Source organism: Epargyreus clarus, unplaced genomic scaffold (assembly GCF_041222505.1).
Source record: "Epargyreus clarus isolate Ecla_fem2 unplaced genomic scaffold, WU_Ecla_fem_2.2 ptg000027l, whole genome shotgun sequence".
NCBI lineage: Eukaryota > Metazoa > Arthropoda > Insecta > Lepidoptera > Hesperiidae > Epargyreus > Epargyreus clarus.
This window is the reverse complement of record NW_027332234.1, coordinates 13,632,941-13,660,634: the sequence shown is the minus strand read 5'-3', so window position 1 is coordinate 13,660,634 and position 27,694 is coordinate 13,632,941. Positions and strand designations below refer to the sequence as shown.

At 35.2% G+C, this 27,694-nt stretch overlaps 1 protein-coding gene across 1 annotated transcript in view; it reads right to left on the bottom strand.

Moving 5' to 3' along the window:
- Positions 1-296: 296 nt before the first annotated feature.
- Positions 297-27,694, bottom strand: part of LOC140753957 (potassium voltage-gated channel protein Shaw) — a 248,457-nt gene continuing 221,059 nt past the window's right edge. Inside the window, exons 8-10 of the mRNA XM_073088818.1 lie at positions 2,445-2,595; positions 1,937-2,038; positions 297-1,443 (exon numbers count right to left, since the gene is read on the bottom strand). Coding sequence (XP_072944919.1) covers positions 875-1,443; positions 1,937-2,038; positions 2,445-2,595 — 822 coding nt within the window. The 3' untranslated portion in view covers positions 297-874. The remainder of the gene's footprint in view (positions 1,444-1,936; positions 2,039-2,444; positions 2,596-27,694) is intronic.

Genomic DNA, 27,694 nt, shown 5'->3' with positions numbered 1-27,694 from the left:
AATCTTAATTCATCATTAATGACTATCTGGCTAAGGTTTCAACCCGGAACATCTGCATGTCATACTAGTATGATGAGTGCTACGCGGGTCATAATTTTTTTGTGTTATTTTTTCCATTTATGTTCAGTAAATTGACTGTTTGGCACGAAGCTTGCAGAGATCATGATAACGACATCTTGTATTTAATTGTAAATAAATAATGCAGTTCATAATAAAATATCTAACTGTTATGGTTTATCATTCTTCCTTCCTCCTTCCTCCTTCCTTCCTTCATTAACATATTGTAAAAACGGGAGATATTTATTATTGTTTCAAACTATTTCCAAGTAGGGTTAGGCTCTTTCCTGTCGTGCGGGGTTAAGACTGCACGCGTGCAACTAGTATCTTAACATTCCATATACTTTTTCTGTCTTGCGTGCGAGCGGGACATGCGTGCACATGTAAGCACGCGTGTCACAAAATACACTCAATTCATGTATGTAAGCAACGCGTGCAGGTTTACAACGTGTGACAGGAAAGATGCTCCTTAATAGAGCAGACTACCCTTGCTATAGATAACACAATTGTGTTATCTGTGCTAGTGTACTATTGTTTTATTCTAATAGGAGTCCTGACTAATTGAGACATTAGTAGAATAATTAATTATTAAACGAAAAAAGCCATATCTAATTCACGTAAGTATTTTTTTAGTTTTTACAATTTGTTTATTTCCATGACTATAAAAGCAGTTGTTAATTTCAAATGAATTAGATATAAAGAAATAAGTTTACAAAATCCTAAAACCTGTGTTAGACTATTTTAACTTAAATATCTAGGACTTAATTAAGTTCATATTATACAAATAAAATACCTCTCTATACAATCAATTAAGAGCTTAATAGGAGTTGTTGTTAGGACTATTATCGTTTGAACTAACTAGACTAGTTTCAGCTGTGTCAGCCGATTTAGTTTCAATAACATTAGAATTAATTTCATCTCTTGAATACGAAACGCCGTTAGCATTCACAGAATCATTTTCAGACTCATTTTGAGCCTCATTTACAGGCTCGTCTACGATGTGATTATCATTCTCCTCTACAATATTTACAGATTCATCTATATTACTATCTACAATTTCACAGCTTTCCATATTATCAACATTGCTTTCTCTAGAGTTTTCAGATATAGATTCTTGTTTTTCTACAATAACCTCAACTGTTGGCTTAAAACTATCCTCCTTGCTAAACTTGGGTAAATCTGGTGGTCGTACAGTTGAAAGGGTACTAGAGAGAAATGAAGACTGCAGGTTATAACCGGGTAGTAGTTTTGGTTGCAGTGGTAACATGAGGTCTAAGGAGCCCGTGGTTGCAGGTCTCGGTTGCAGGGGTGGAGCGGTCATCAGAGGTGGTTGCAATGATGCCAAGGATATAGCGCCGCATTGCGTGTTGATGATTGGACTCTCGACTGTAAGAAATCGTTACGTATATGAGAATTTTAATCTTCAAATTATAATTTCAATTAATATAGTACCCGACTTTAAAAAAAGTTAAGTGGCTCAATATTTAAGATATGTACGTTTAAAATATATATGTGTGAAAATTAAAAGAACATAAAAAACAAAATGAACGCGAATTTTTGGAGCGTAGGAGTAAACATTAGGACGGGAATCATGAAACATGCAATGCATGGATTATATTTGGATAAATAATATAATAAGCAAACAAACAAACAAAAAAGCCTTAAAATCAATATTTTTACATGAACTGTTGTTAAATTAGTCGATGATACGGCTAAAGTTGCGAACAAAATTGAAATATTACGAGTAAATTAAATAATTACTTGACTTAACTATATGAAAATATGTGGAGTCTATTTGATTACTTCGTCTTTGACTGATCTGTGGTTTGCGGTGGAGTGACAACGATACGAGTGGAGCGATGATAATAGGAGATGTTACCTATGGGTGCTCTTGCTTGTAGAGGCTGGGTGGTCGCCGGTGGTCGCAGCAGGTTCGGTGGGCCTTGCAACGCTATGCTTATCATGTTCATACCGTTTACACCTGTAAAAATATAATTTTCAATTTAAATAATCGAAATTTCTGTCTTAAGTCTTAAGTATTAATTTTGATTGTAAGTTATTTAGGATTAAAAAAAATACCTTCGTAAATGTAAAAGTAAGTGACTTTAAAGTAAAACTATAAAATAATTAAAGATGATAATATGAAGAAAATAAAATTAATATAATACATTATTTTTAATTAAGCAACCCAATTACCGCAGTTCATATTATTATAATTTACCGTTAAATTTAATACCACTTGCGACATCTATGAGTCAAGTTAACTTTTACTGTAATAGCAAAGGCAGGACAATTTTCCCAGCTTTCAAACCTTGTTACTATGAAGCCTTACATCAAACGCCATCTAGCGGCCCTCCTTACAAACGCTTACCTGAATCCAGACTTACCAAACTTGCTGTTCGCAGGAGAGAGGTCCTTTAGTACGACAGGATGTTTCACGGCGTTCACGCGGCGGTTGGAGGCGGTAGCGTCGCGCTTTCGCCGCGGCTGCTCAACGGGGAGCACACGACGTCTCTTCTTAGGCAGCTTTGACCGCGCCTGCCGATAGATGGCGTTGTTTTAAATAATAGTTTACATTACAATTAATGACATAAAAATGAACTTTATGCAAAAAAAGGATAAGGATAAAATTATGGTTTATTTATTTTAAGTAAACGAAACTTATGAAATAAACAGTGTAGGTGATGATATTTTGATTTTAATATAATTATATCGCATATTAATAAAAATCCGTGACGCGGGGTGTTAAAATATAACTAGATATAATAAGCACTCATAATATAATAATAACAGTCAAATAAAAAGGGATTCATTAATATTTGCTCAAGTAAATGTCCAGATATATAACTTTCGTGTGATTAAACCGTTAATGATTACGTTGTTCCTTACATTAAACATCTGAACAACAGAATATAAAAATAAATAATCTCATAAAATTTTCTTACGATATTTTTGTTTAGCGTTCAAGCTAGCGAAAATTATATATTTTGTTCTATAACGCAAATAATTTGCAAAATCCTAACTTTCCTAAAAATCAAACCCAGACCATCCCAACGGAAGACCAGAATTCACACGAGTAACTTCTCAATTATCTTTGCACCATATACGAGTAAGTATACAGGAATCAGTTTTTCAAATGAGCCTTTAGGCCAAATTCCGAAAGTACGAGTATAAGGATTAGCGTAAAATGCTGAAAAGACTTACGAGGCCCATTTATTATGACAAACAAACTGCATGATTAAATTTTTTTTAATCCATTTCCGTAGCTGGGAATCGAACGAGTACATTTTGAAAAAAAAACACTTATTATTCCACAGAATCAAATTCTGGGAAGTAATAACGAATGACAAACTAAAGGAAAAGCCTCATTTTTAATAAAATACATATATTATCATATTACGTTGTCAGTTTAAAATCATTCTGTAATAGAGTTAAACCGCGTGGCTTAGATACGATACGATACACGATAGCTATGCTAAAGAGTGTATAGGTTCTCATTATAAACTTGCAAAGTTTAATATTTTAATACGACTTGTCTGGCCTTGGCCCTCAGTCTGTAATTAATTTTAATGGCAAACGATTAATTAATGCGGCCTGAAATCTTTCTTTACTGAATTTCTAATACAGCCTGTTATTAATCAAATTTGTCCATAATTTAATATCTAAATAAAAGAGAATTCTGAACACCAAATGTTTATAGGTATAATGTATATGCCTACAGTTGTATCTGTTGTATATGCATGTGTGTAATGTTTTCAACTTCGTAGCGTCACGGATATAGTAATAATATTAATTACTAGCTGACCCGGCAAACGTTGTGTTGCCATATAAATAAAAAAATGTTAAGGGTGAATAATCCTTATCTTAGGGGTATTAAAAATAGATAGTAGCTGATTCTCAGACCTACTGAATATGCATATAAAATTTGGTGAAAATCGGTAAAGCCGGTATCGGAGGAGTACAGTAACTAACACGGTGACACGAGAATTTTGTATTTAAGATTATAAGCAATATTTGTCTACCAAATCTTGAAATTGACAATTTCTGACTTACTATACTGATTATTAAGTACTAACTAACCATTTGGGAATTATTAACGTCGAAGCAACGTTGGGCAAAGTCGAAAGTTGCATTGGTGACCGTTAGTACCTAAAATTAAGCGCCATTCAATCTGTGCTTCGGTATATTACGTAGCGGTCGTCCAATCATATCGACAGTATTTGTCAGACAAAGAAAGGTGTTGTGGTCTAATAGTCTGAATATGAAGATTTAACGTAAATTATTACGATTTTAATAAAATTATGAATATACTATAATAAGTATGGTTCAATATTTGAACAATATTACTTTGAATTTGGACTTTTGTTGGAATCTTAAAATTCTATACAAATATTCTTAGATGCATAGATATACTTCTAATAAAGACGCTTAGATGTTTTTTTTTTAATAACTGATACTTAATATTGTGGGTGTCTTTATGTATAACTCAGACCCACAAGAAATATAACGCCACAATCAACATAGCTTCTAATAAAGCTGTAAAAATATTAAATCACCCTAAGGGTGTGATTTATTTAATTTAATACCCATTACAGCTTCATTTTCCCTAAGACCCTTTGTTTAAAAGTCATTTACAATGAGCATAGCCGTTCAGTATCTCAAACAATGCGAATAAAGTTCATTGATACGGTCTTTGGCTGGATTCCAGAAATTTTCAGGTCTGAAAGGCTAAGAAGTCAGTAAGAGGATATAAATCTAGTAAGGTTAGGTAGGTAGAATTTTAAATCTTAAAGTTTAAAATGCATGAAGCTTAACAAGAAGAGATAAGAAGAGACTTTTAATATACATTTGGAGGATAAATTAAGGATATTTCGATGTGGTAGAACCTTTTGTGGTTTGACTTTACACCTATTTCTGCCTAAAAATCGCAATGTTCAACAGTGCTGTGTTTGCAGAGTATGGTGTCTACTTTAATATGTACTCGTATAAGTATTTCTATACTTATCTTAGACGTTCCAAGCTAGTCCGATAGGGTAGCAATGCACCTGTGAGCGCCATAAGGTAGGATTGCAATCTTATCTGTGGTTGATTAAAGATGGGCTGCAGTGGCCAATAAACATCAGATAGACTGTATGTTTTTGAAGGTGGTAGAACCCTTTGTGGTTCGAGTCCGGCGGCACCACCGCCACACCTATTTCTACCTAATAACAGCAGTGTTAGGCGCTACTGTGTTCCGGTTTGAAGGGTGTGGTAAGGGAGATAGACTTTTCCGAGGCGTTCCAGCTTAGTTCTCAGGGGTAGCGGCGCATCTGTGGCCGACCTCAGGTAGGAATATCTAATCCTATCTGGGGTTGATTACAGATGTCCATGGGCGGCAGTAGCCACTTACCATCAGGTGGACTGCATGCTCGTCTGCTACTCTCATATTATAAAAAAAAAATGCTCGTTGGCTACTGAAATATTATACAAAAAACTTTTAATATTGAGGGCACAGTTCTCATCAAATGTAGATAATTTCGCTTCTCAACGAAGTGGATTATATTTCAAATTAGAATTTTCCTGCTTTCGAGTGAGAAATAAACAAACTTTTCAGAAATAATATTGCTGGATATTTTTATACTTTTAAAGTAATCTCCAATTTTAACGTTATGTGCTTCTGAAATTGGATATCTTAACTTCATCTTGTTACTTAAAAATGATTACTAAAACGTATATTCTTTGAGTTTATAACAAATTACAAATATTTTAAATATATTCATTGCGAAAAGTTTTGAAGGAAATTATGTCAGATATACAATTAGATTTATTATTTCGTGTTATATTTGAACTTATGTTATATTCATTTTACTAGACTTGAGCAATTTTTAATGACTTTTATCCAGAACAGTTCCATGGAATGCAAAAAGAGCTCTCGTTTAAAACAGCTTCGGCGAATCCTTTGATGCTTGGAAATATCCATTGTTCATATGCTTACCCTCCGTCAAATGATTTTTTCCCTTGCGGAACATATCAAGTATTTTAAGGCGTTGAGATTACATCTTCTTTTTGTTAAATTATAAGTTCGTACAAATGGACGATGTATATACATACTATTTTTAATAAAAATATCTTATATTTTTTTTAAATTCACACATAAAACATGCAGCAACAAATCATTTGTTTTATTCAAAACAGGTTCTTTACAGAACACTTTTTGAATGTCAATACAACTACCACCACTTCACGAGGTATTTCGTTATGGAGAAGAAGACATTAATTATATATAGGTATTTTAGCACATAAGCAAACTTTAAGTATTTAATTTATCAAACGATTATATTTATTAGTGTGCCTAAATATTATAATATTTTAATAGCACAATCCAAACCAAAATAAAATGACCATTCCAGTACTTCCCTGGAATTTTCCAACCAGATAAATGTAGAAAACACGATTTGCTCTATTTCGTCCGTAATTTTCAGCCTATTCCCAACGTGGGAAAGTGGCGTGAAATTTCGAGACACGTAACATGTTCTGCGGATTTCGGGAGAAACGTTACAGTATTATTCCATTTTGGATATTGTTTCTCCAATCTTGTGGGTAATGGTCACTAGGTACGAGATCCTAGTTTGATGCCCAGTTTATGGCTGCAAGCGCTTTATGAAATTGAGGTAGCAAATGCGGGCGTGTCACATGATGGCACGTAGATACCACCGTCCATGGATATATATATAACCGACACTTCACGTAACATAGGTTCTTTTAAGCTATTGCATAGCTTCTATCGCGGGCCTTGAGCGTGGAGACCGAATCCAGAAATTCCGTAACGAAAAAACCTAACACCCCCCACTCCGACCGGCACAGCGGTGATACTTTTTAGTAGCGATCTGTGCGCCCCGGGGCGCACAAGCCAGTTGACGGGTTAAGGACTTTTTGAAATATGCCGCTTGCTTTATGACGCTTGCAATTTGCATAAGTTGTTAAAAAATGCTATGCAATAGCTTTACCGCGGCAGTCTCCGAGTGCCACACGTATTTTTTGGAGTTTACTCCTTAAGAAACGATTTGAGTTATAAGGCCCGGTACGGAAATTTTATGAGGAGTAAAATCAAGTGTAACACGAAAAGTTGAGGCGTAACGTAGAAAGAGACAAACATATATATCTGTAGGATTGAACGTGTAAAAGAATGAGATGGAATACATTACACAGCGTATCTCATTCTCGGGGTCTCCTCTTTGCGCGATACTTCGTAGTCTCACTGTATAGTTCACTACCTCCAGTCTGAGAGTTGAATGTATGCGTATGTTTGCACATGTGTGTTGCGCGCCTGCGTATTACGAAGTTCTGCCACAACTTGTATACTGCTACCGAGTACAGGGTATGCATGCTGTATAATGAATGCATATAGTAGCATCTATTGTATACATCTATATACAACGTACATAAACAGCAACCTAACCATCAAGTTTTAATGTTTTGATTTTAAAGTTTTCTTGTACTTCTATGCATTGATACGTGTATTTTTATGTACTATTAAACAAATCATCAAGTGATTAAAGTTGAAAAAATATTTGAAAATATGCAAGAAATTGATTTAGATGATAATGAAGAAGAATCCAAAAAACACATGGATGCGGTTAATTGGTAAGCGTATCGTTTACATTTATGAATAATATACATTTTAAATACGAACATTATTATTATTTATATTATTTTGTAACATACTTTATGTAATACGCATTATTGAAGTAATATAAATAATCCGAATAATTACAGATATATGTTTGTTTCTCTTATCATTTTAGCAGATGCGTTCATTTACCCTTTTTTCTATTCGATATATATCATAATTATCGTTCGTAAGGAGTAAACTCCAATCGTGCGTCGTAGCTGACACACACACACTTTTTTTTTATAATATAAGAGTAGCAGATGGTAAGTCTGTGGCCCATGGACATCTGAAATCAATGCCAGATAGGATTAGATATTACTAGTCACCACTTACCATCAGGTGGGCTGCGTGCTCCTCTGCTATTATAAAAAAAAATGGTTGCCTGTAAAGTCGGTTTTACGGGCGAAGATTTTACGTGACAACGTCTTTTTCTCGGTAGAATATTTATTGATATGAATATAATTAAATTGCACAATAGGAACAAGGAATTGAATGAAAATAAGAATTGCACAAATTTTAACTATAGAAATATATTTTGTTTAGTCTCTAGTGCTGCGCGCGCGGCAGACCGATCATAGTTGAGTGGGAGAGAGACGCAAGGCATTCGGCGGGCCTCTCTCTCGTTCGGTGACTCATCGTAACGTTACCGGGCGTTACACTTTTTCATAAGTGACTCCCAGCCGCAACCTAATTTAAGACGTTGTCACGTCAAAAACTTGAACCTCTCCTGGACAGAGTAAAAGAACTTGTCTTTCCAGAGTTTAAGATAGCCACACGTCATATAGGTCTACGAGTGTCCTTTACAAATTTAATATTCTACAACCTCTACGCTCGCTACGTGTTCTACGAGACGCCTACGGGCTCTACGAACTACTACGGACTGTACTGAAACTACAGAGATGCCGTGCACGGACAGTTGTGTCCCCATAACATAATATTGTACTACACAGGCTTCATACACCTATAATATCACCCTTTAAACCAGAATAGGTATAATATATAGGACATTTTAAAGCTCTAAATAAATTTATCAGAATTAAAAGTTGCACTATTTGTAATATTAGTATTCTTCATCAACCCTTTACTGTCCCACTGCTGGGCACGAGTCTCCCCTCAGAATGAGAAGGATTAGGCCATAGTCCACCGCGCTGGTCAAGTGCGTATTGGTAGACTTCACATACCTTTGAGATTTTCTTTTTTTTATAAAATATCTTAGGTATGCAGGTTTCCTCACGATGTTTTCCTTCGCCGTTTAAGCAAGTGATAATTTATTTCTAATACGCACATAAATTTAAAAATCAGAGCCTGCGATTTGAACCTCGGACCCCTCGATCGAGAGGCCGCGTTTCTTAATCACTAGGCTATCACTGCTTTTAGTATTGTTTAAATGGAATAGATACATGTAATACGACAAAATAAAACTTTAAAATATGGAGAAGTGGGAATGTTCAAGATAATTCTCTAGCTCGCGTATTGGTAGCGATAAAGCTTTATTCATTGCGATGCATTTTTCACCGCGAACCAGCGTCTCTTATCTTCTTTGTAAAATGGTGCGAATACTTCATGCTCTTGTTAAGAATTTTTAAGTTTTCTTGTACTAGCCACACTATTATAACGGTATTTTCAAATATTATTTTTTATTTGTATTATTTTTTGGCATTTTTCTTTTAAAATAAGATATGTATGGAACACTTCGGGAAACTAAGGAATTATTTATTGATGATAAAAAGGAATAAATATGAGTCTTAGTAGATTGGAATATTCATATAAAAAATATATTATACCCATAAGTGGTATTTCACTTTATTCATTTAATTAGTACAAAAATAACGAACAATAAAAAAAATCAATGGATTGCGCACCTGGAGTGCCCATAGAAGTGAAAATTTCGAAATATAGCGTGAATAATAAAATATAATAAATAAAAAATAAAACTGATGCCCATTGACATATTTTTTCTATGCTGACACCGCATGACATCTTGACTTTAGCAGTTTTCTTGGTCGTCTTACGAATTATCGATCAGGCCACGTGTCCTGACACGAGTGTAACATTTTTTATCCATCACAAAAAGTGCACAATGCCGCTAAAGAAGTTTCCAAATATAAAATAATCGTAAAAAGCAAATGGCCTATGATTTTTCCAAGTGGCACGGTAAATTTAAAACTTCACTGAATTGAAAATACAAATTAAAAATTTTACTCTATAAAATAAATTCACAATAAACAGAAAATAAAGATTGTAGTTTACAAAACAGCAAGTTGAATTTCAATATTTTTAAAAATACTATTTCATGTAAGTAATGCAAACGCCAGCTTTTCCGATCAGCTTCAGCAAACAATGCAAGATCTATTGATATCGTTCAATCATTCGACTAAAAAATGCATTTCAGAATCGAATGGAGCCTGAAAGTCTGAAATACAAACTAAACAAACGAGCCTTGGAAAATGCAAACATTTTATTTGCGAAATGAAAACCCATTTCCAATTTCTATTTTTAGAACAGCAATTTTACGTGTGTTATGAGTGAGATTTAGTTTTATATGGAGGTTAAATTTTTTCATGGAATTTTATGGAGTAGAAAACGACCTTGCAGTTCACAAGACTGTAACTGGTCACTACCGCCCATGGGCAGCTGTGAGGAACTCCATACAGAACAGTTTCTGCCGGAAGTTGATCATAGATACGTGACCACTCCTAAGAACTATGTAAGTCGCTTCATAATTATGTAAGTCAACTGACAACCATACTTCCACCGAATTCATTATTTTAGGTTTTTAGGATTATTTTAGGTTTTTTTACCTACTACCTTTAAAAGTAAATGGAATATGTTAATCGAACTATATTATGTGTACCTACTATCAGTTAAAACCGACCATCCATCTATCGTCGGATATTTTCGATTTTGAGGTTATGTAACATTTCGGTAAATAACTTCAGAACCCGGGTGCTGATCTAAAAAATAATTTTTCGTGGTAGTATTTGGTTAATTATACATCGTCCACAACAAGTTTCAATTTGATGCAACTCTGGACGGATAGATATGTGACCACTCCTAAGAACTATGTAAGTCGCTTCATAATTATGTAAGTCAAATGGCATCCACATCCTTCCACCGAAATGCAGAACTGCTTTACTCTAGAAATCGGTATGTCAGCAGGACTCCCTGGTCAAATCATACCGGCTCTACTATCTTTCTAAATTCTAGTCGTTACTAGTAAGAGGCAGAAATAAGTAAACTCCTCAGCCGAATATCAAATGGCACTACCATCTTTACAATTCTACAAGTATATAGATAGTTTGCAACGATTCCTAACGCTCGAACTATTATAGGACCTTGGATGTGGTTAAACTTTCGACAAAGTGCAAGTTCCAATTTGGACAATTCCAAACTTTGTGTTCCAGTCCGACCGGATGCAGTCCAATGTCCAATGTGGTGTAAGTCCAATGTGGTGTAACTTTCTCCTTACTAAATAATATTAAATATTACTCTTATACCAGGGTATAAGATCTCATAATTTTAGGAGGTTTTCTACTTTTGGGAAGCAAAGAGTCAGAAATACCCAGATCCAGAATAGCGATCTAAATTCGTTATGGCTTCCTAACCGGGAACCGAAGCTGGAACTCTCGGCATGTCAGATCGGTACGGTGATACAACTCAGATTACTTCTACTTACTACGTACAAGCTTATAACGAAGCTACTATGTTCTGGTTTGAAGGGTGTCGTAACGGTGACATACTTTGCCGAGACAATCCAGCTCAGTCCTCAGGGTGTAACAGCGCATCTGTGGCCGACCTTAGGTAGGAATATAATCTTGTGGGGGGTTTATTACAGATGTCTTTGAGCGACAATAAACACTTACCATCAGGTGAACTGCATGCTCTTCTGTTTAAAACATTACTCTCTTAAGACGAAATACAGTTATTATTGTTGTTCACCTAAAATCCTTTTAAATTTTATCATCCATGTACTGATCTGAACGTAGACATTTTTAGCTAACGCGGATATTTTCAGTCTGTGAAAATAAGATATTTTTCAGTGTAGCAACACCGCGGTGAAGGCTTTCGGGCCAACATGTTTTTGCCGGGAATTATGGTAATAGTAATGAAGTCACAGTCAATTCAGTTGTTTGTTAAAGAATTCTCTCGAAAAATATACTCTGAGAATTTGTAAATCTATATATATAAAAGCGAAAAGATACTCACGTTCGAAACGTATTAATCAAGGTTTTGCCGAAACTACTGAAGCTACAATCATGAAATTTGGAATATAGCTTCATTTTATAATGTAGATGCGCACTAAGAACGGTTTTTTTGATATTCCACCATTAAGGGGGTTAAATGGGGGTTGAAAGTTAATATGAAAGTCCGTCAGTTTTAAAGCAAACTGGATGAAAATTGGTATTTAGCTTTCTGATTTAAAGTAATAAAAATCTAATCTAAGGGTTTTTTCAAAATCAACCCTAAAGGTGGTTAAATAGGGGTTGACAGCTTATTTTAAATTTTGCCATTTTGAAAGCCAGCACTATGAAAGTTAGCCATTGCTTTACTGGTTAGATATAATAGAACTTTAGTTCTACCATTTTTGGAAAATCAACCCCTATGTGGGTTAAATAAGGGTTGCAAGTTTGTATGGAATTCCCCCAGTTTTGATGTAAACTCTATGAAAATCGGTATTTGGGGTTTCGATTAAAATAATTAAATACCTATTTCACAATTTTTGGAAAATCAACCCTTAAGTTGGTAAAATAAGGGTTGACAGCTTATTAAAAAAATTTGCCAATTTGAAAGCCAGAACTATAAAAGTTAGCCATTGCTCTACTGGTTAGATATAGTGGAACTTTAATTCTACGGTTTATGGAAAATCAACCCTTATGTGGGTTAAATAAGGGTTGTAAGTTTGTATGAAAATCCCCCAGTTTTGATCTAATCTCTATGAAAATCTGTATTTAGCTTTTTGGTAGAAAATAATTAAACACCTATTTCATGGTTTTTGGAAAATCAACCCTTATATTGGTAAAATAAGGGTTGACAGCTTATTTTAGAATTTGCCAATTTGAAAGCCAGCACTACGAAAGTAAGTCATTGCCTTACTGATTATATAGTGGAACTTTAATTCTAGCGTTTTTGGGAAAATCAACCCTTATATAGGTTAAATAAGGGTTGTTAGTTTGTATAAAAGTTTCCCAGTTTTTATGTAAACTGTATGAAAATCGGTATTTAGATTTTCGATAGAAAATAATTAAACACCTATTTCACCATTTTTGGAAAATCGACCCTTAAGTTGGTAAAATAAGGGTTGACAGCTTATTTTAAAAATTTCCTATTTGAAAGCCAGCACTATGAAAGGTAGCCATTGCCTTACTGGTAAGATATAATGGAACTTTAATTCTATCGTTTTTGGAAAATCAACCCTTATTTGGGTTAAATACGGGTTGTAGGTTTGTATGAGAGTCCCCCAGTTTTGATGTAAACTGTATAAAAATCGGTATTTGGGTTTACGATAGAAAATAATTAATCACTTATTTCATTGTTTTTGAAAAATCATCCCTTAAGGTCGTTAAATGGGGGTTGGAATTTTATTTCAAACTCCGTTAATTCGGAAGCAAGGTCTATAAAAATTTGCATTTGGCTTTCCTGTTGGAAATAATAGAACTTTTTAAACCATTTATCTACCCTTAAGAGGGTAAAATAGGGGTTGAAAGTTTGTTGGGAAGTCCGCAGATTTTGAAACAAAGTGTATGAAAATTGGTATTCAGCTTTCTGATTGTAAATAATAGAACACCTATTTTATCGTTTTTGGAAAATCAACCCTTAAGTTCGATTAATAGGGAATAGAACTTTATTTTAAAATCCGTTCATTTGGAAACAAGGATTGTAAAAACAGCATTTAGCGTTCTGGTTCGAAATAAAAGAGCTTATTTAACACCCTTTATGGAAAATCTACCCTTAAGAAGGTAAAATAGGGGTGGAAACTTCGTTTAGAAGTCCGCAGCTTTTTAAGCAAAGCCTATGAAAATTGTTATTTGGCTTTCTGATTGAAAATAATAGGACACCTATAAAACAGTTTTTGGAATATCAACCCTTAAGGTTATTTAATAGGGGATGGAATTTTATTTTAAAAACCGTTTATTTGGAAGCAATGACTGTAAAAAATGTAATTAGTTAGGAATGATAGAACTTTTTTAACACCATTTATGGCAAATCTACCCTTATGAGGGTATAATAGGGGTAGAAACTTCGATTAGAAGTCCGCAGATTTTGAAGCAAAGTCTATGAAAATTGGTATTTTGCTTTCTGGTTGTAAATAATATATCAAATTATCCAATAAATAAATAGCAACCCTTTAAAAAAAAAAAAAACAGGCTGAAGAAGAATTTTCAAAAACAGTAAAATGGGCGTTTCATTATTTTTATCCAGAAAGCCAAAATACAAAGTATATATCACTTTTTTTCCATTTTCACACATCAAATCAACCCTTGAGGTCGTTAAATAGCAACCACTATGAAAAACTCTCATTGGACTTAATGAAGTCACTGTTTTTTTTAGATCAACCCTTAAGACGGCTATAAAAGGGTATATGCATCATGCCTTTCTGTTTACACATCTGTTTCAGCATTTTTAGCAACTCAACAATCAACCCCATTAGGGTGCTATAAGTAAAGAAAGTTTCTTTAAAAACCGTTATTGAAGTTACTTCCTTTGGAGTGTCTGGAAAAAGAACAGAGTGCAGAGAAGTTTAGTGTAGGGCGAAATTCCACGGGCCGTAGTAACATATACTTTTAACATGGCAATGTGCTGAAGTGCAGAACAGCGGTTTTTTAGGGTTCCGTACCTAATGGATAAAAACGGAACCCTATTACTAAGACTTCGCTGTCTGTCCGTTTGTCCGTGTGTCACAGGGCTCTATCTCTGGAACCGATAGACATGTGAAAATTTTACAGAGGTTGCATAACGGTGGCTGCTATAACAACAAATACTAAAAATAAAAAAATAAAAGTTGAAAACAAAAAGGGGACCCCATACAACAAACTGCTATTCGTTATTTTTCCAAGTAACTTTTGAACCATTAGACATATAAATTTAAGATAGACAGTTCAAATTTTCACAATGTGTGTACTTTAATGGCTGCTGCAATATTAAATATTAGAAATTAAAAAAAAATGAAAATTTTGGTTGTACTGAACCCTCCAGGTGCGGGTTTGACTTGCACTTGGCCAATTATTAGTAACGCACAGACCCGCGGGCCACAAGGGAAAGTCGCGGGCCACACACCACCCGTGGGTGTCGGGTTGCCAACCGCTGATGTTGAATATTAGCTTCCAGAAATTTGCTGATAAAGTATTTATTGATGCATATGTACATAGGATGTGTTTGAAATTCTACTATGGAGAGGAAGTGTTATATGTATGTATACGGGAATCTTTTAGGTTCGAACTTAGAAACGTGTAATTTCAGATAACGTCTATTCAGACAAATGCACGACCACGTGGACGGGTGCAAATTTTATATATGATAATGCGTAAGTTTATTCAAATTGGCCTACATTTTGGTATACTGATTAGATACGTCGCAACTACTTTGGACACACTATGTGCCAACATTTTGTCCTGCCGTGGGGTATGGTTGTGGCTATGCGTGGATTAGTGATGGTGATGTGATAGATACATAGATCTTGGATAAAAATTTTGAGCTAGAACAGGGCTACAGTATCCCTTGCCTGTCGTACGAGACTAAAGGGGGACTTCTGGAGTTGCGGGTGGTAAGAATGAGAGCTCTAATCGCCCAGTCAGAGATCCTGGAAAGAACCACTGTATGTAAGGCCCCATAGATGGACGGTTCCTATGGAATAGTGTAAATAATAAATATTATATCCTACATGAAACTTATATTTTAAAGAAAGTTTCATTACAGTCCACTAATTAGAGTTTTAATGTATGTTTCTGAAGAAACCTTGACTAATTTAGGTACACAGTGACGAAAAAAAAAGCTTAATTTTTATTATTATTAATTATTTTTAAAATTGTTAAAGGTACAAATTTACGATTACAGTTGTTTGTATGTCATATCATATTTTTTTACGCGGGCGAAGCCGCGGGTTCTGCTAGTTTCTTTAATATTTTCAAGGTTTAGAGGTAGTTGAACTCTCTGAACTTTGGCACCACCGCCACACCTATTTTTGCCTTATAACAGCAGTGTTAGGCACTGCTGTGTTTTGGTTTGAAGGGCCTCACCTAAGAGAGCCATACTTTTCCGAGGCACTCTAGGTTAGTCCTTAGGGATAGCAGCGCATCTGTCGCCGATCTCAAGTAGGAATCTAATTTTGTCTGGGGTTGATTACACATGTTTATGGGCGGCACTTAGCCACTTACCATCAGGTAGACTGCATGCTCATCTGCTATTCCTACATTATAAAAAAATGATAGATGTGCGAGGTAGCTAAGCAATGAATGTGAGTCAAATCTGACAAATGTAAAAATTGGATTACTTGATTTTCATTCAATTAAATTTCGTTCATTCAAAATCAAGCCTGTTGGAGAATTTAAAACATATGCATAGCTTAGCGACCTCGCAAATCTCTGGTGGAAAGATAACCTAAAAGTATTTTGCTGTATTTTTATCCGAATAAAAGAAGTCTGTTAATTCACACTTGGACAGCCGTGAGAGCCGTGCCCAATAGGGGAAGAAGAAAGAAGGTGTTTTTTATGTAATTTATTATGGTTTATGTAACTCAGTGTATGGCTAGAATTAATCTAAATATTTTATGTACATAATGCTAATAATGGACTTAACTCAGTAAAATAACTTAATTCATTTACACTAAAGTCATTCATATATAATGATATAGAACCAGATTGTAACAACTTAATTAAAATATTTTTTCAACCGAAATATAAATTATTTATTTATTTGTTTCAATAGTCTTAAAAGACATTATACAGATTTTATCCAATTCGTCTGTCAAGCGTCAAATACTATCCTACTTCTAATTGTATATTCTCCGACTATTTATAATTATATCCTAAGATATTATAAACAAAAATAACACTTTATTTTTTCGTGACTCTCTCCGGGATTCGACCCCAGAACCTTCCGCATAAAAGCACTGAACCCAAGCGCTTCGCTGGAGCGTTTAGTTTTAGTTAATGTAATGGCTTTTACGCGCAGCGACTAATTAAGCTCTATTGTTACCATTCAATTAATTAATTGGTGCTATAATTAACAGTGTTTAAATAAGCCATGCACAGAGTAGTAGGTTTAACGAAGGAAATATACACGCAAATATATGCTCACAGGTGGTTAAATGAAAAACATGAAAATATCAAAAATAACGGCAAAGTGAGGTCTCCCGGGGGTAGGAGATATGGCCAGGGAGCGGCCGTGCTTCAATAGTCTCAGTTTGGAGCTTGTATTGTACATGTTAAATGTTGAGAAATCTCCGATAGCGTGTATCAGAAACGCATAACGCCACCTTTTGGCGAGTTACTGGAAGTCCCCACAAAACTACATAAAATATCGTAATCAAATTAAACATACTAAGGGCATACAAGGACATACTGAGGGCGCTAGCAAACTATCTTAAGAAGCGTGGTATTTGTTTTTAGGAAGTTTGTTTTAGTGCCACATGACCACATTATTATTTGCGTGGTTTGACAAGCTCAGTGCTAATCAATAACGTATTTTAATCGATTAAGCCATCAAAAATAAACCTATTTTATAGGTATTTAGAATGAGAGTTTCATACTAAACACCCAAAAAATACGTCCCTTATTTCGTTTATCGTCCTATATAGTATAATTAGACGTCTGTTTCACTGGGAATTGAACACGGAACCTTGCGTGTCAGACCAGTGTCATGACGTCACCATGTAAGTAGGAGCTAAGGAGTATCATCTGTATAATTCTAAGAGGGTTTTATAGAGGTTAAAGCATGTCATCGTATAAAACTTATGAACATGAATGGTTGAACATCGATCAACACTTCCAATACCATTCTCAGATATCATTATGGCACTAAAGCGGCAATCATACTCCACCCGGGTGCGTCATTACCGGCCGATATCCGGTTACATCCGGTTACGTGACAACGAGGTAGGTATCATCTATTTTTCACGTATCCCTTTTTCCTTTACCTTTAGTGTGTGTACATACGGGTTAATAATGTGTCGAACTTGTCTGATAGCAATACAAATAGAAATAGTTTAGGCGCTAAATTAATATGATGAATACTAAAAGTTACACTTAAAATGGAATTGCTGAAAGACTTAAATTTGCCCAGCGTATTGCCGTGGGTCTAGATGATATTATGTTCATAAAAGAATTAACGTAAGTACGTATTTTATAAGAATTAATAATTTAAATAATGTCTTTCTGCCAGTATCATGCCAATTTTATTTATTTTTAAGGTGTCATGAGCACAAATATACTCAAAACACCAAATGAATTCATTAATCAAATATCAGTAACAATTTTTCAGATGTTTGAAAAGTGTCAAACTAACTTATGTTATTTGTTCTTGTTTGAAAAAATATAAGACCGTATGTTTCCTACCTAATCCTTAACAGCAAATAATGGATCCCCTACGCCATTTGAAGCGTTTTATTTCATTACGATTTTCCTTTGTGCTGTGTGTTTCTTTATAATTTATTGCAGGTGGTAGAACCCTGTTGTTCGACTCAGAAGGCACCTCAGTCACGTCTATATCTGCCTTATAACAGCAGTGTCCAGCGTTCAGCGCAGTGTCATAGTTGTTCGAAGCGATCCATTTTAAGCCTCAGGGGTAGTAATACATATATGACCAACCTCAGATAAGAACCCAATCTTAAATCGGGTTGATTATGGATGTCCATGAAGGGCAGCAGCCACTTATCAGGTGATTACATTAAAACCAGGTCATTACATAAAAACCTTATATATTTTTGTATTCCAAATAGGTACTAATTCTCATACAAAAATACCAACTAAAAGTTTCACATCGTTATATGTATCATTGGTATTACACACGATCCAATTATTTCTTCTAACGAAAATTTCTAGACCATTAATTCTATCCATTCTGGATTTAGGTCTTAAAAGATTTGGCCGAGGTTTTGTTATCTGATTTAACTTTGTTAGGATTAGTTACTTTGTTAAAATACCATTAAATTATTTTAATTTATTAGACTTCAAAATGTAACGTAAATAATTCCAAAATCAAACGACACAAACGTATGTAGGTAATTACACTGAAAGTTTAATGGTTTCGATTTTTCGATTTTCAAATCTTAGTTTTTTTTTATAATATAGGAGTAGCAGACGAGCATGCAGTCCACCTGACAGTAAGTGGCTTCTGCCACCCATGGACATCTGTAATCAACCCATATAGGATTAGATATTCCTACCTGAGGTCGGCCACAGATGCGCCGCTACCCCTGAGGACTAAGCTGGAACGCCTCGGAAGAGTCTGTCTTCCTTACCACACCCTTCAAAACGGAACACAGAAGCGCCTAACACAGCTGTTATGAGGCAGAAATAGGTGTGACAGTGGTGCCGCCGGAGTTGGACCACAAAGGGTTCTACCACCTTTAAAAAAGTTGATGTGAAAATGATGATTTTTTGGAAATTCAAGCGTTAAAGTTAGTTAAAGCAATTGAAAACAAAGTTCAAAAATCACCTGGCGTATTTGGAGTTTGAACCGTGGACCCACCGATTGAGACCCTGACTTTCATACCACTAAACCATAACAACCTAATATACATAGTATAACCTCAACGTTATACTCAATGATACATAGTTGTAGATACTTACTTTCATCTCAAAAAATAAATAACGGCTCTTATTTTTAAGTGTCACTGACATTTAAACAACCCCGAAAACCCACATGAAAAATCATCCCTTATACCCTTCGACCTTTTGTAACAATTCGTTTATTTATCTTAAATTTCAGCGAAGAACGGTGAGATACATATTATATTTCAATTTTAAATCGAAAAAGGCTTCGATATAGTTATTTTACAGAAATAATGACATATAACAATGTTGTTAAGTGTTAATTTGACTCTCTATTATACTCTACAGACTCTACCAGCTACTACCACATGTGTGTGGGTTTAAAGTGCAGTAAGATAGAGTTGCTGATTCTTAGATTTTTTTATATAATACAGGAATAGCTACTCCGACGGGCCTCCGACCGGCCAAAACTCTTTGTCTAGACTGACCGTTTAAGTACTAAGAAATAAACACTTAAAATCAGAATAGCGTCCACTACAATATTATAACTAAGTTAGCTGTCAGAAACAGCCACTGAAACAAAGACAAAGTTACGAGAAGCCACTCTCAGGGCAGGCTACAATCAAGCCTTAACTAAATCACTTCTACGGTACTGCCCCTTACTATGTGCATTTTTAAGCTTTACTTTCGATAGTGAGATGACAGTGAGATTTTTTAGATTTGCATAACGTGAAATAAATGTGACAGGATTTTATGTTCCCGGTAAGTTTTAAGGGGATAGTGCGGTGCTCTCGAGAGATTAACAGAATATAGACTTTAAGAATGTTTATTTTAAAGACGCATTTCATTCATTAACAGATGAATTAGAAGTGCTTCGTCGTGAAAAAAATATTACTAAGAATAAATAATCGAGTGAATTAGCTGTTTACGTTACATTAACTTTTTTAATCAAAAGCAGATTGTATAGAAACATATTATTTGTAACGTTCATGAACTCCCTCAAGTTAAAATAAGCATTTATTTAATGTATAACATTAATTTATAAACTAAGCTCTATTGTGAACTACTTATTGACATCTCACTTTCGAGTCACGAGCGAGAACAACAAGTAGAACCCCTCACTGTATTAGCCAGCCATATATCAGGCGTTGGTGGGCAATTCCTGCCACCTTTGATTAAATTTGCTACCTTCCAAGTGATTTGTGGAGTCAATCCGCGCTTCAAAGTATCCATTAGGATGACTTTTACACAAATTACGGCCTTATCCAATTGAAATATGGGGCAAAATTGTGTCGGTATTTGGTAGGATTAGATCTATATTTTGCCCTGAATCTGAGTAGTAATTATTCAGGAGAGCCTAATGGATGTTAAAGCAATACTGATTAGTTTGACCTCTTATTTTGTGGGTTCGACGTTCGAATCTCAGATTATAATTTTTCGATGTCATGTGTGCATTCGAAAATAATCGCTTGTTTTATATGTGAAATAAACATCTTCAAATTTTAATACCTAAGAGTTCTGTAAAAAAAGAAATCGAATGTCAGAAGTATACCCATCCGTAGTTGATGATAACTGGGCATCGAACTTGACTGATATTCAAGTAGGCCGAACTTGTCAAATTTTGATCATTGGTAAACTAAACAGTTGTCCCTGTAGTACCGGGACCAGAATAGGGCTACGGTATCCCCTACCTGTCGTAAGAGGCGACTAAAAGGGGCTTTCGGGGTTGCGGGCGGCAAGAGTGGGAGCTCAAACCGTCCAGCAAGCGACCCCGGGAAGGACAGCGGTTTTGTGTGGTCGCATATCGCTGTAATCACCAGGGGATGTGAGAGGAGCGTAAATTGCTCCCCCAGGGCAGAGCCCGATAGAAGAGCATCGCGTTAGGAGGACTCCGGTTGTGTTCCGTTGGAGATCCCGGAGTTCTCCACGAAACGCTGAGGACGGCCACCGGGGGGGTTTAAGTGCGGTAACAATCCCACATAACACGGCGTCACTCCCATGGCGTCGGGTACCTTTTGAAGGTTTCCCCTCGTCAACAAAAAAAAAAAACTAAACAGTAAATAGATTGTTTATAAATAGCGCATTAATAAATGACGCACGTGACAGGTAGACACATTATTTATTCGTTCGGAATAAATTTAGTCAGTGACCACAAAGCAACACAAAAGTTTTCTCCAACAAAGAGAAAGATAAATCAGAAGACAATAAGGCTTATTCATATCTATCAATGACAGTAGGATTCACACTTGACTGTTACTTATTTGTTCATATCAGGTTAGGCTTAGCACGCACTGCGGTTAAACGCAAGCGGAATAGAAATTGCTAAAACGCAAAAACGCATACGAACAATACGAACATGCCCTGCGTTAAGCTTTTGAGTTATTTTTATTTCAGTACAATCATGGATTTCTCGCGAACAGTAGTTACCACGAGTTTTTACGTTTTGAAAAATTTGACAGTTTTGGTATTTGTTTACGTATTGGCCTATACAATTTTCAAGTTCTAACACAATCCGCTAGGGGCGCTGATTGGAAATTATATGGGCAAATAAATAAACAAATACCAAAACAGTCATATTTGTCAAAACGTAAAGGCACATGGTAAGGGTACAAGATACAAAAAAACGCACTTAAACAAACCGCGATCGAAAATGTAACAGTTTACGTTTTTTAAATCAGTCACTTAAAAAGTCACGGAAAAATTAATCCATGTTCGTACGCGTTTTTGCGTTTGCATCTATATCTAATCCGCTTGCGTTTAACCGGAGTGCGTGCTATCCTCAGGGATATTTTGTGGTGCGTCATGCCAAAACAAACGAAAAAAGATGATAAACATGCCATTTATGATACATTTCATTAGCCACAGAGAATGTGGCTGTTTATTCTTCTTCTTAGGTGAGTTTATCAAAGTTACGAATATTACAGACTTTGGAAAAATCATTTATCTGTAAGTATTAATATGATATATTGTTTACTTAATAAAAGTATGACGCTGGTTTATAAACAAGGAATTTTGAAAAGGAGTTATATACCTAGTGCATAGGGGCATTTTAAAAAATGAAAAGAAAATGTTTCAAAAGTCAGCCCAGTGGTATCAGGTTCTCATTCGGGAAGTCCGAGATTTGAAACTCAGGCACTGAATTTTCAAAGTTCGATTCGTATTATAAATTGATTTATCAGTTACGTACATTGAACGAAAACATTGAAAAAGTTAAGGGTTGAGTTAAGGGTGCGTTAATTGTACATTCATTCGAGCGGATATCGCACGCTACGCCTCCTTACGCGCTGAGTCTATTAATCCGCAATTTCGCGCACCGTGGAAAGCCACCTTAAGATTAACAAACTTAACATCATTATGCGACATATACTTGATAAGATATTCCTTACAGTAAGACACAAGCCTCTAATTAGTGGGACTTCAAAGGCATGTGATGTCATTCGTTCCCTATTACCACACTGACTTAACTATGACTTAATTTAAGACCTTAATTCTAATAAATTGAAGGTGGTAGAACCCTTTGCCACACCTATTTCTGCCTAATAACGGCAGTGTTACGCACTGCTGTGTTCCGTTTTGAAGGGTAGAAGTTATAAGGGAGACATACTTTTCCGAGGCGTTCCAGCTTAGTCCTCAGGGGTAGCGGCGCATCTGTGGACGACCTGAGGTAGGAATATCTAATTCTATCTGGTTACATTACATTTGATTACAGATTTCTATGGGCGGCAGTAGCCACTTACCATCAGGTGGACTGTATGCTCGTCTGCTACTCCTATATTATAAAATATATTTATATATATACGCGTAGAAGATATACGGAAAGCTTTCGCATTTCAGATACGAGGATATACGAGGGTCGAGGGTATAAGAAGGTACGAGGCTCTCTTCGTAGCGGTTGTATGTCACACCTCTGCTATATTCTGGTTTGCATTGTGGTAAGGGACAAACCTATCCGGAGAGAGAGAGAGAAACAGAAATTAAATTAATGTTTTAAGACAGAAATAAGTTTATAGGTGGTATACCTACAATCAAGCCACAATGAAAACCACTTAATAATACTTAATATCGTATAATAAAAATGTTTTCATTCAACTTAATGACGTGTAATATAAATGTAAACATAGCATTTTACTGCAAAACCGAATCGTTAACAAACTGAAAACAGTTTAATAGAAAACCATTACGGTAAATACGAGTTGGAAGCATGTTTCCATACATTAGCAGAGTAAGTGGCGTACAGGTGTGAAATACAAGTTAAAAGCTATAGCGTATTTTTATTTTATTTGATTTTATATTTAATTTGTTAAGAATCTAAATAATAGTGATTCATTGAATAAAATGCTACCGCCCATAATATCGACCTCATGGTAAGTGGCTACTGCCACCCAACGAAATTTGCTAAGATTAGATTCGTACCTGAGGTCGACCATACATGCGTTGATACCTCTAACAACCAAGTAGGAACTCCTCGGAAAAATATGTCCTTCCTTACATGTCGCTTTAAAGAGAACAGAGCAGTGCTTTTAACTCTGCTGTTTTCAGCCAGAAATAGGTGAAGCGGTGTTGTCTACGCAAGTTTTAATATTATTTAAGTAAGAAACCGTCGAAATAGTTTTGACCCTCCTTCTCTAGCGGACTAAGGGCGGAAATGGTGGCCCACCCCGGGTTTCCGGTCGTGGGGGCTCGCAAACGCAGTTGCTATTGCGTCCGAACTAAAAAGCAGTAGTTGAAATATACATAATATAGAAGAAATATCTGTAACGTAATATGTTATGAACGTAAAAATGTTCGTAAGAACCAAGCAATCTGTGAAAAGTATATAAATCAGCAAAAAGGAAAGTCGCCGGAATAAAGCCATCACTAACATACGTATTTTTCGGCGAATAAATATATTTGTAATTTTGTAAAATGAAATCCACTGCTTAGACTGGGGGCCTCCATTCAACTTTCCGCCCCGGGCCTCATTCAACATTTCCACGCTAGGCCTCCGACCTTAGTCCACCACTGCACTCTTATTACTCTGTGAATAATAACGCTCAGCGCTTTAACTTTGTACCACACACCACACACACTTGTCCTTACTTAGGCTCACTTATTCATCACCTACACGTAACAGTACATTCGTACTTTATTACGTGCACTAATTAATGAGAGAGAAGTCATAGAACAGAAAGAGAGCACAATATACAGAATAAAATATGTAGCCTGTAGGCTTCATGTGGGAATTAATTGTGTTCGGATAGTAATTATTGTGGTACTTTTGCAGTAGTACGCAAGAATTGGTCTAAATATTAATGATTTTTTGTTAGTAAATCTTGTTATGTAATTTGTATTTTATGTATTTATATAATAAGTTACTTATATATATAAAAATAAATATCATAAGTAATGATTAATGTTTGTAGGCAAACACATGCATATCTCAGTAGATATACATTGCATGTGTGTATAACATTTATCTTTCTCAGTAGATTCCCTTCGTCGCGAATGCCATGGCCACAAACATACAAGTACAGGAAAATAAAACTAAAAAATCATCTTTTAGATGTTTCCTTTGCCAAGGATCGAAACCGAAACCCCCGAAATCCGAAACGCGTGTTTATATTTTTGTATTATTAACTACTAAATCACATTTCAACGTCTAGATGAACTCCAACGAAGTAATTATTGTATCACAGAAGACTTCTTATCCAGGAAAATATAAGAACCCCACGGGAACATTAGAATTTCCAATGAACATGCAAAGAAAATTGCGAGTAGAAGCTAATTCAATTAATATATCAATTTTCTAAATTAAATTATGAAAGTTAAAAGGATGAAATTTATAAATTTTCAACTCTTTGCATCTAATGTTCGCGGGACGAGAAGAAGTATCTTATGAATATCAAATAAATTAAAATTAACTTTGAATAATTAAAAACTGGAGCTCGCTTTATTACTTAGAGCGTGGTGTGTTGTTAAATTGGAACGCGAAGAGTAGTAAGTGGGTTTGAATTTCTACTAGTATTTTCTTGTCAATTAAGTATTAAAATTTTGGATCACTTACGGGCTACGAATTTAGAAGAAAATTAAAACTGACTAACTTACTTTGCACAAAATAATAAAAATATATTTTCCTAAATAAATGATCTTCTTTCAAGAGGCACATTTGTTATTTAGATATATTAAGACAATTATGTTTTGTATTGAAGCAATACCTAACAAGAGTCCCCATTAATTGACGAACAAAATCTTAAATGGGATAGAAATAAGTTATTGATTTGTAGCGCTACGCCCCAATTTTCCAAGTCGTACGATATTTGCTCCATTTGGTGTATATTTTAATTGAAGTAGCAATTGTGCGAATTATAAATGTTAAACAATCACTGCCATGAATATCATAGTAGAGACTGCAGTAATACCTGAAGTTAGTCCCAAGTTTTTCTTCTCCTAAGCACTAAAATATCACAAAGAATAGAGACTACGCACCGTTTACCAAGTTAATAATTTAATTATGACCAAAGTATTTTTATTTAAAGTTAATTTTCATTATACACCTTTCAACCATAAAAGGTCGTATTAGAGGTACAAAAGCTTACTAACGATCAATTAAGTTTTGTTTAGAAGGCTATTTTCTTAGTGAAACGCCTCATAAATATCAAAGAACAAATTCTTAAATGGCCCTGAATAATTAATCCGTGGCACAGCGCCCCAGCGCCCCAGCTTTGTAAGTTGGAGCGCATGGCTTGTTTGTTGCTCCAATTAGTGCCTGCTAATTGAGTTGCTCATAAACAACGAACGTTAAAGCTGTTTGGGATTTAGAAAGCTTGCATGCGAGTTCTGTTGGATGATGGAAGTTTGGGCGCATTCGGATAAGCATAGCAAGTTTAAGTTATTGTACTAAGGATTGGTTGTACATTTTCGTGAACAGACTAAGCGGAGATTTCTCCTCACAATTGAAAAAATCCTAAAATATACTCCACTTTAGTGCATATCATTGGGAATTATACACAAATTTCAGTTGGCCGTCGATTTTATTTAATATATTTGTCTCTGTGAAATTAAGGATGTAGCGAGATGTTCCCAGGTCTACGATATACATATATTTCTGTGTCCGTGCTTGAAGGCGGCTAAAAACGCTCGGTGAGTTTTTAGCCTTATATGCAACTTATATTTTCTGATTAAAACATTATAGTATTCAAATTGTATCAAACTATATATTCAGTTTGTTCGTTCTTTGTTAAGTAACGAAAAATACTTACCGCAATAATGGTATAATTGTACTAAAATATACAAGGAATTAAAACAATCCAACATATAAAAGGATGTCGTAAACAAGTTATATCCGCGAAGTATGTTCTCTTGTAAACTGGACCGTTACGGCTTCCGTAAAGCGTACGTGTAGCGGATATGTGTGATTGGTGCAAGTTATAAGCAACGCGTTTTTTTGTAAACGGGTCTGGAGAAAATGTTTAGGTATTGAAAGAAAGATGGGTAGGTTAGTTATACGTAAAATATAATTGTAAAGGACCATGTAGTTAATGTGGAATATGAAAAATAAAATATACGTTGGAAAAAAAATATTATTATGATATTGAGCATGCGTTAGCAGCTGATGTCTGCAAATCTTTTTTTTTTATTGTCGATAATATTATATTTCACTTGTAACTTAAATTATGATTGGACTTCTTTCAGAGCTGTATTGCTGCTTTTGAGGACTAAGATAGGACTTATGTCATCGATGCCAAAACTATATACACAAATATGAGAAGTACCCAGCACCCAGCACCTAGGCCCAGAACGCTTTAATTAATACTTTAAAGGTCTGTTTACCTGTCAGTAGCAACTGAGTATCTAATCTAATCCGTATAGAATATGGAATTATATTTGAGTATCCGATCATAATTATATCGCTCCGCTAGAATTTGTATATTCGCTATTTTCTGTAACTTAAAAAGATATGAAGCATTTGCAGTGGCTATAATAGGTTCTGAAGGCACTTCCATAAAATTTAATAACGGCTACTGAAAATGGGTGTCCGCTGTGGGCAGGCACTCTACTGAAGAGTTTATGGGATAATCTGGTTTCGTCTGTTTAAGGTGATTTTGCGCACGGCACCTACGTCACCATATCTATTTGACACGAGTTCCAGGTTCAATTCCTAGTAGAAATTTAGATAAGGAATTTAGATTTCTGTTCGAGATCTGGTTGTTTGTGTATTCGTCTGTTTGTTATATCTTGTGACCTTTAATACCTAAAACAAAACAAGACATGTATTTTCAGAAAAATAAAGCATCCTTGC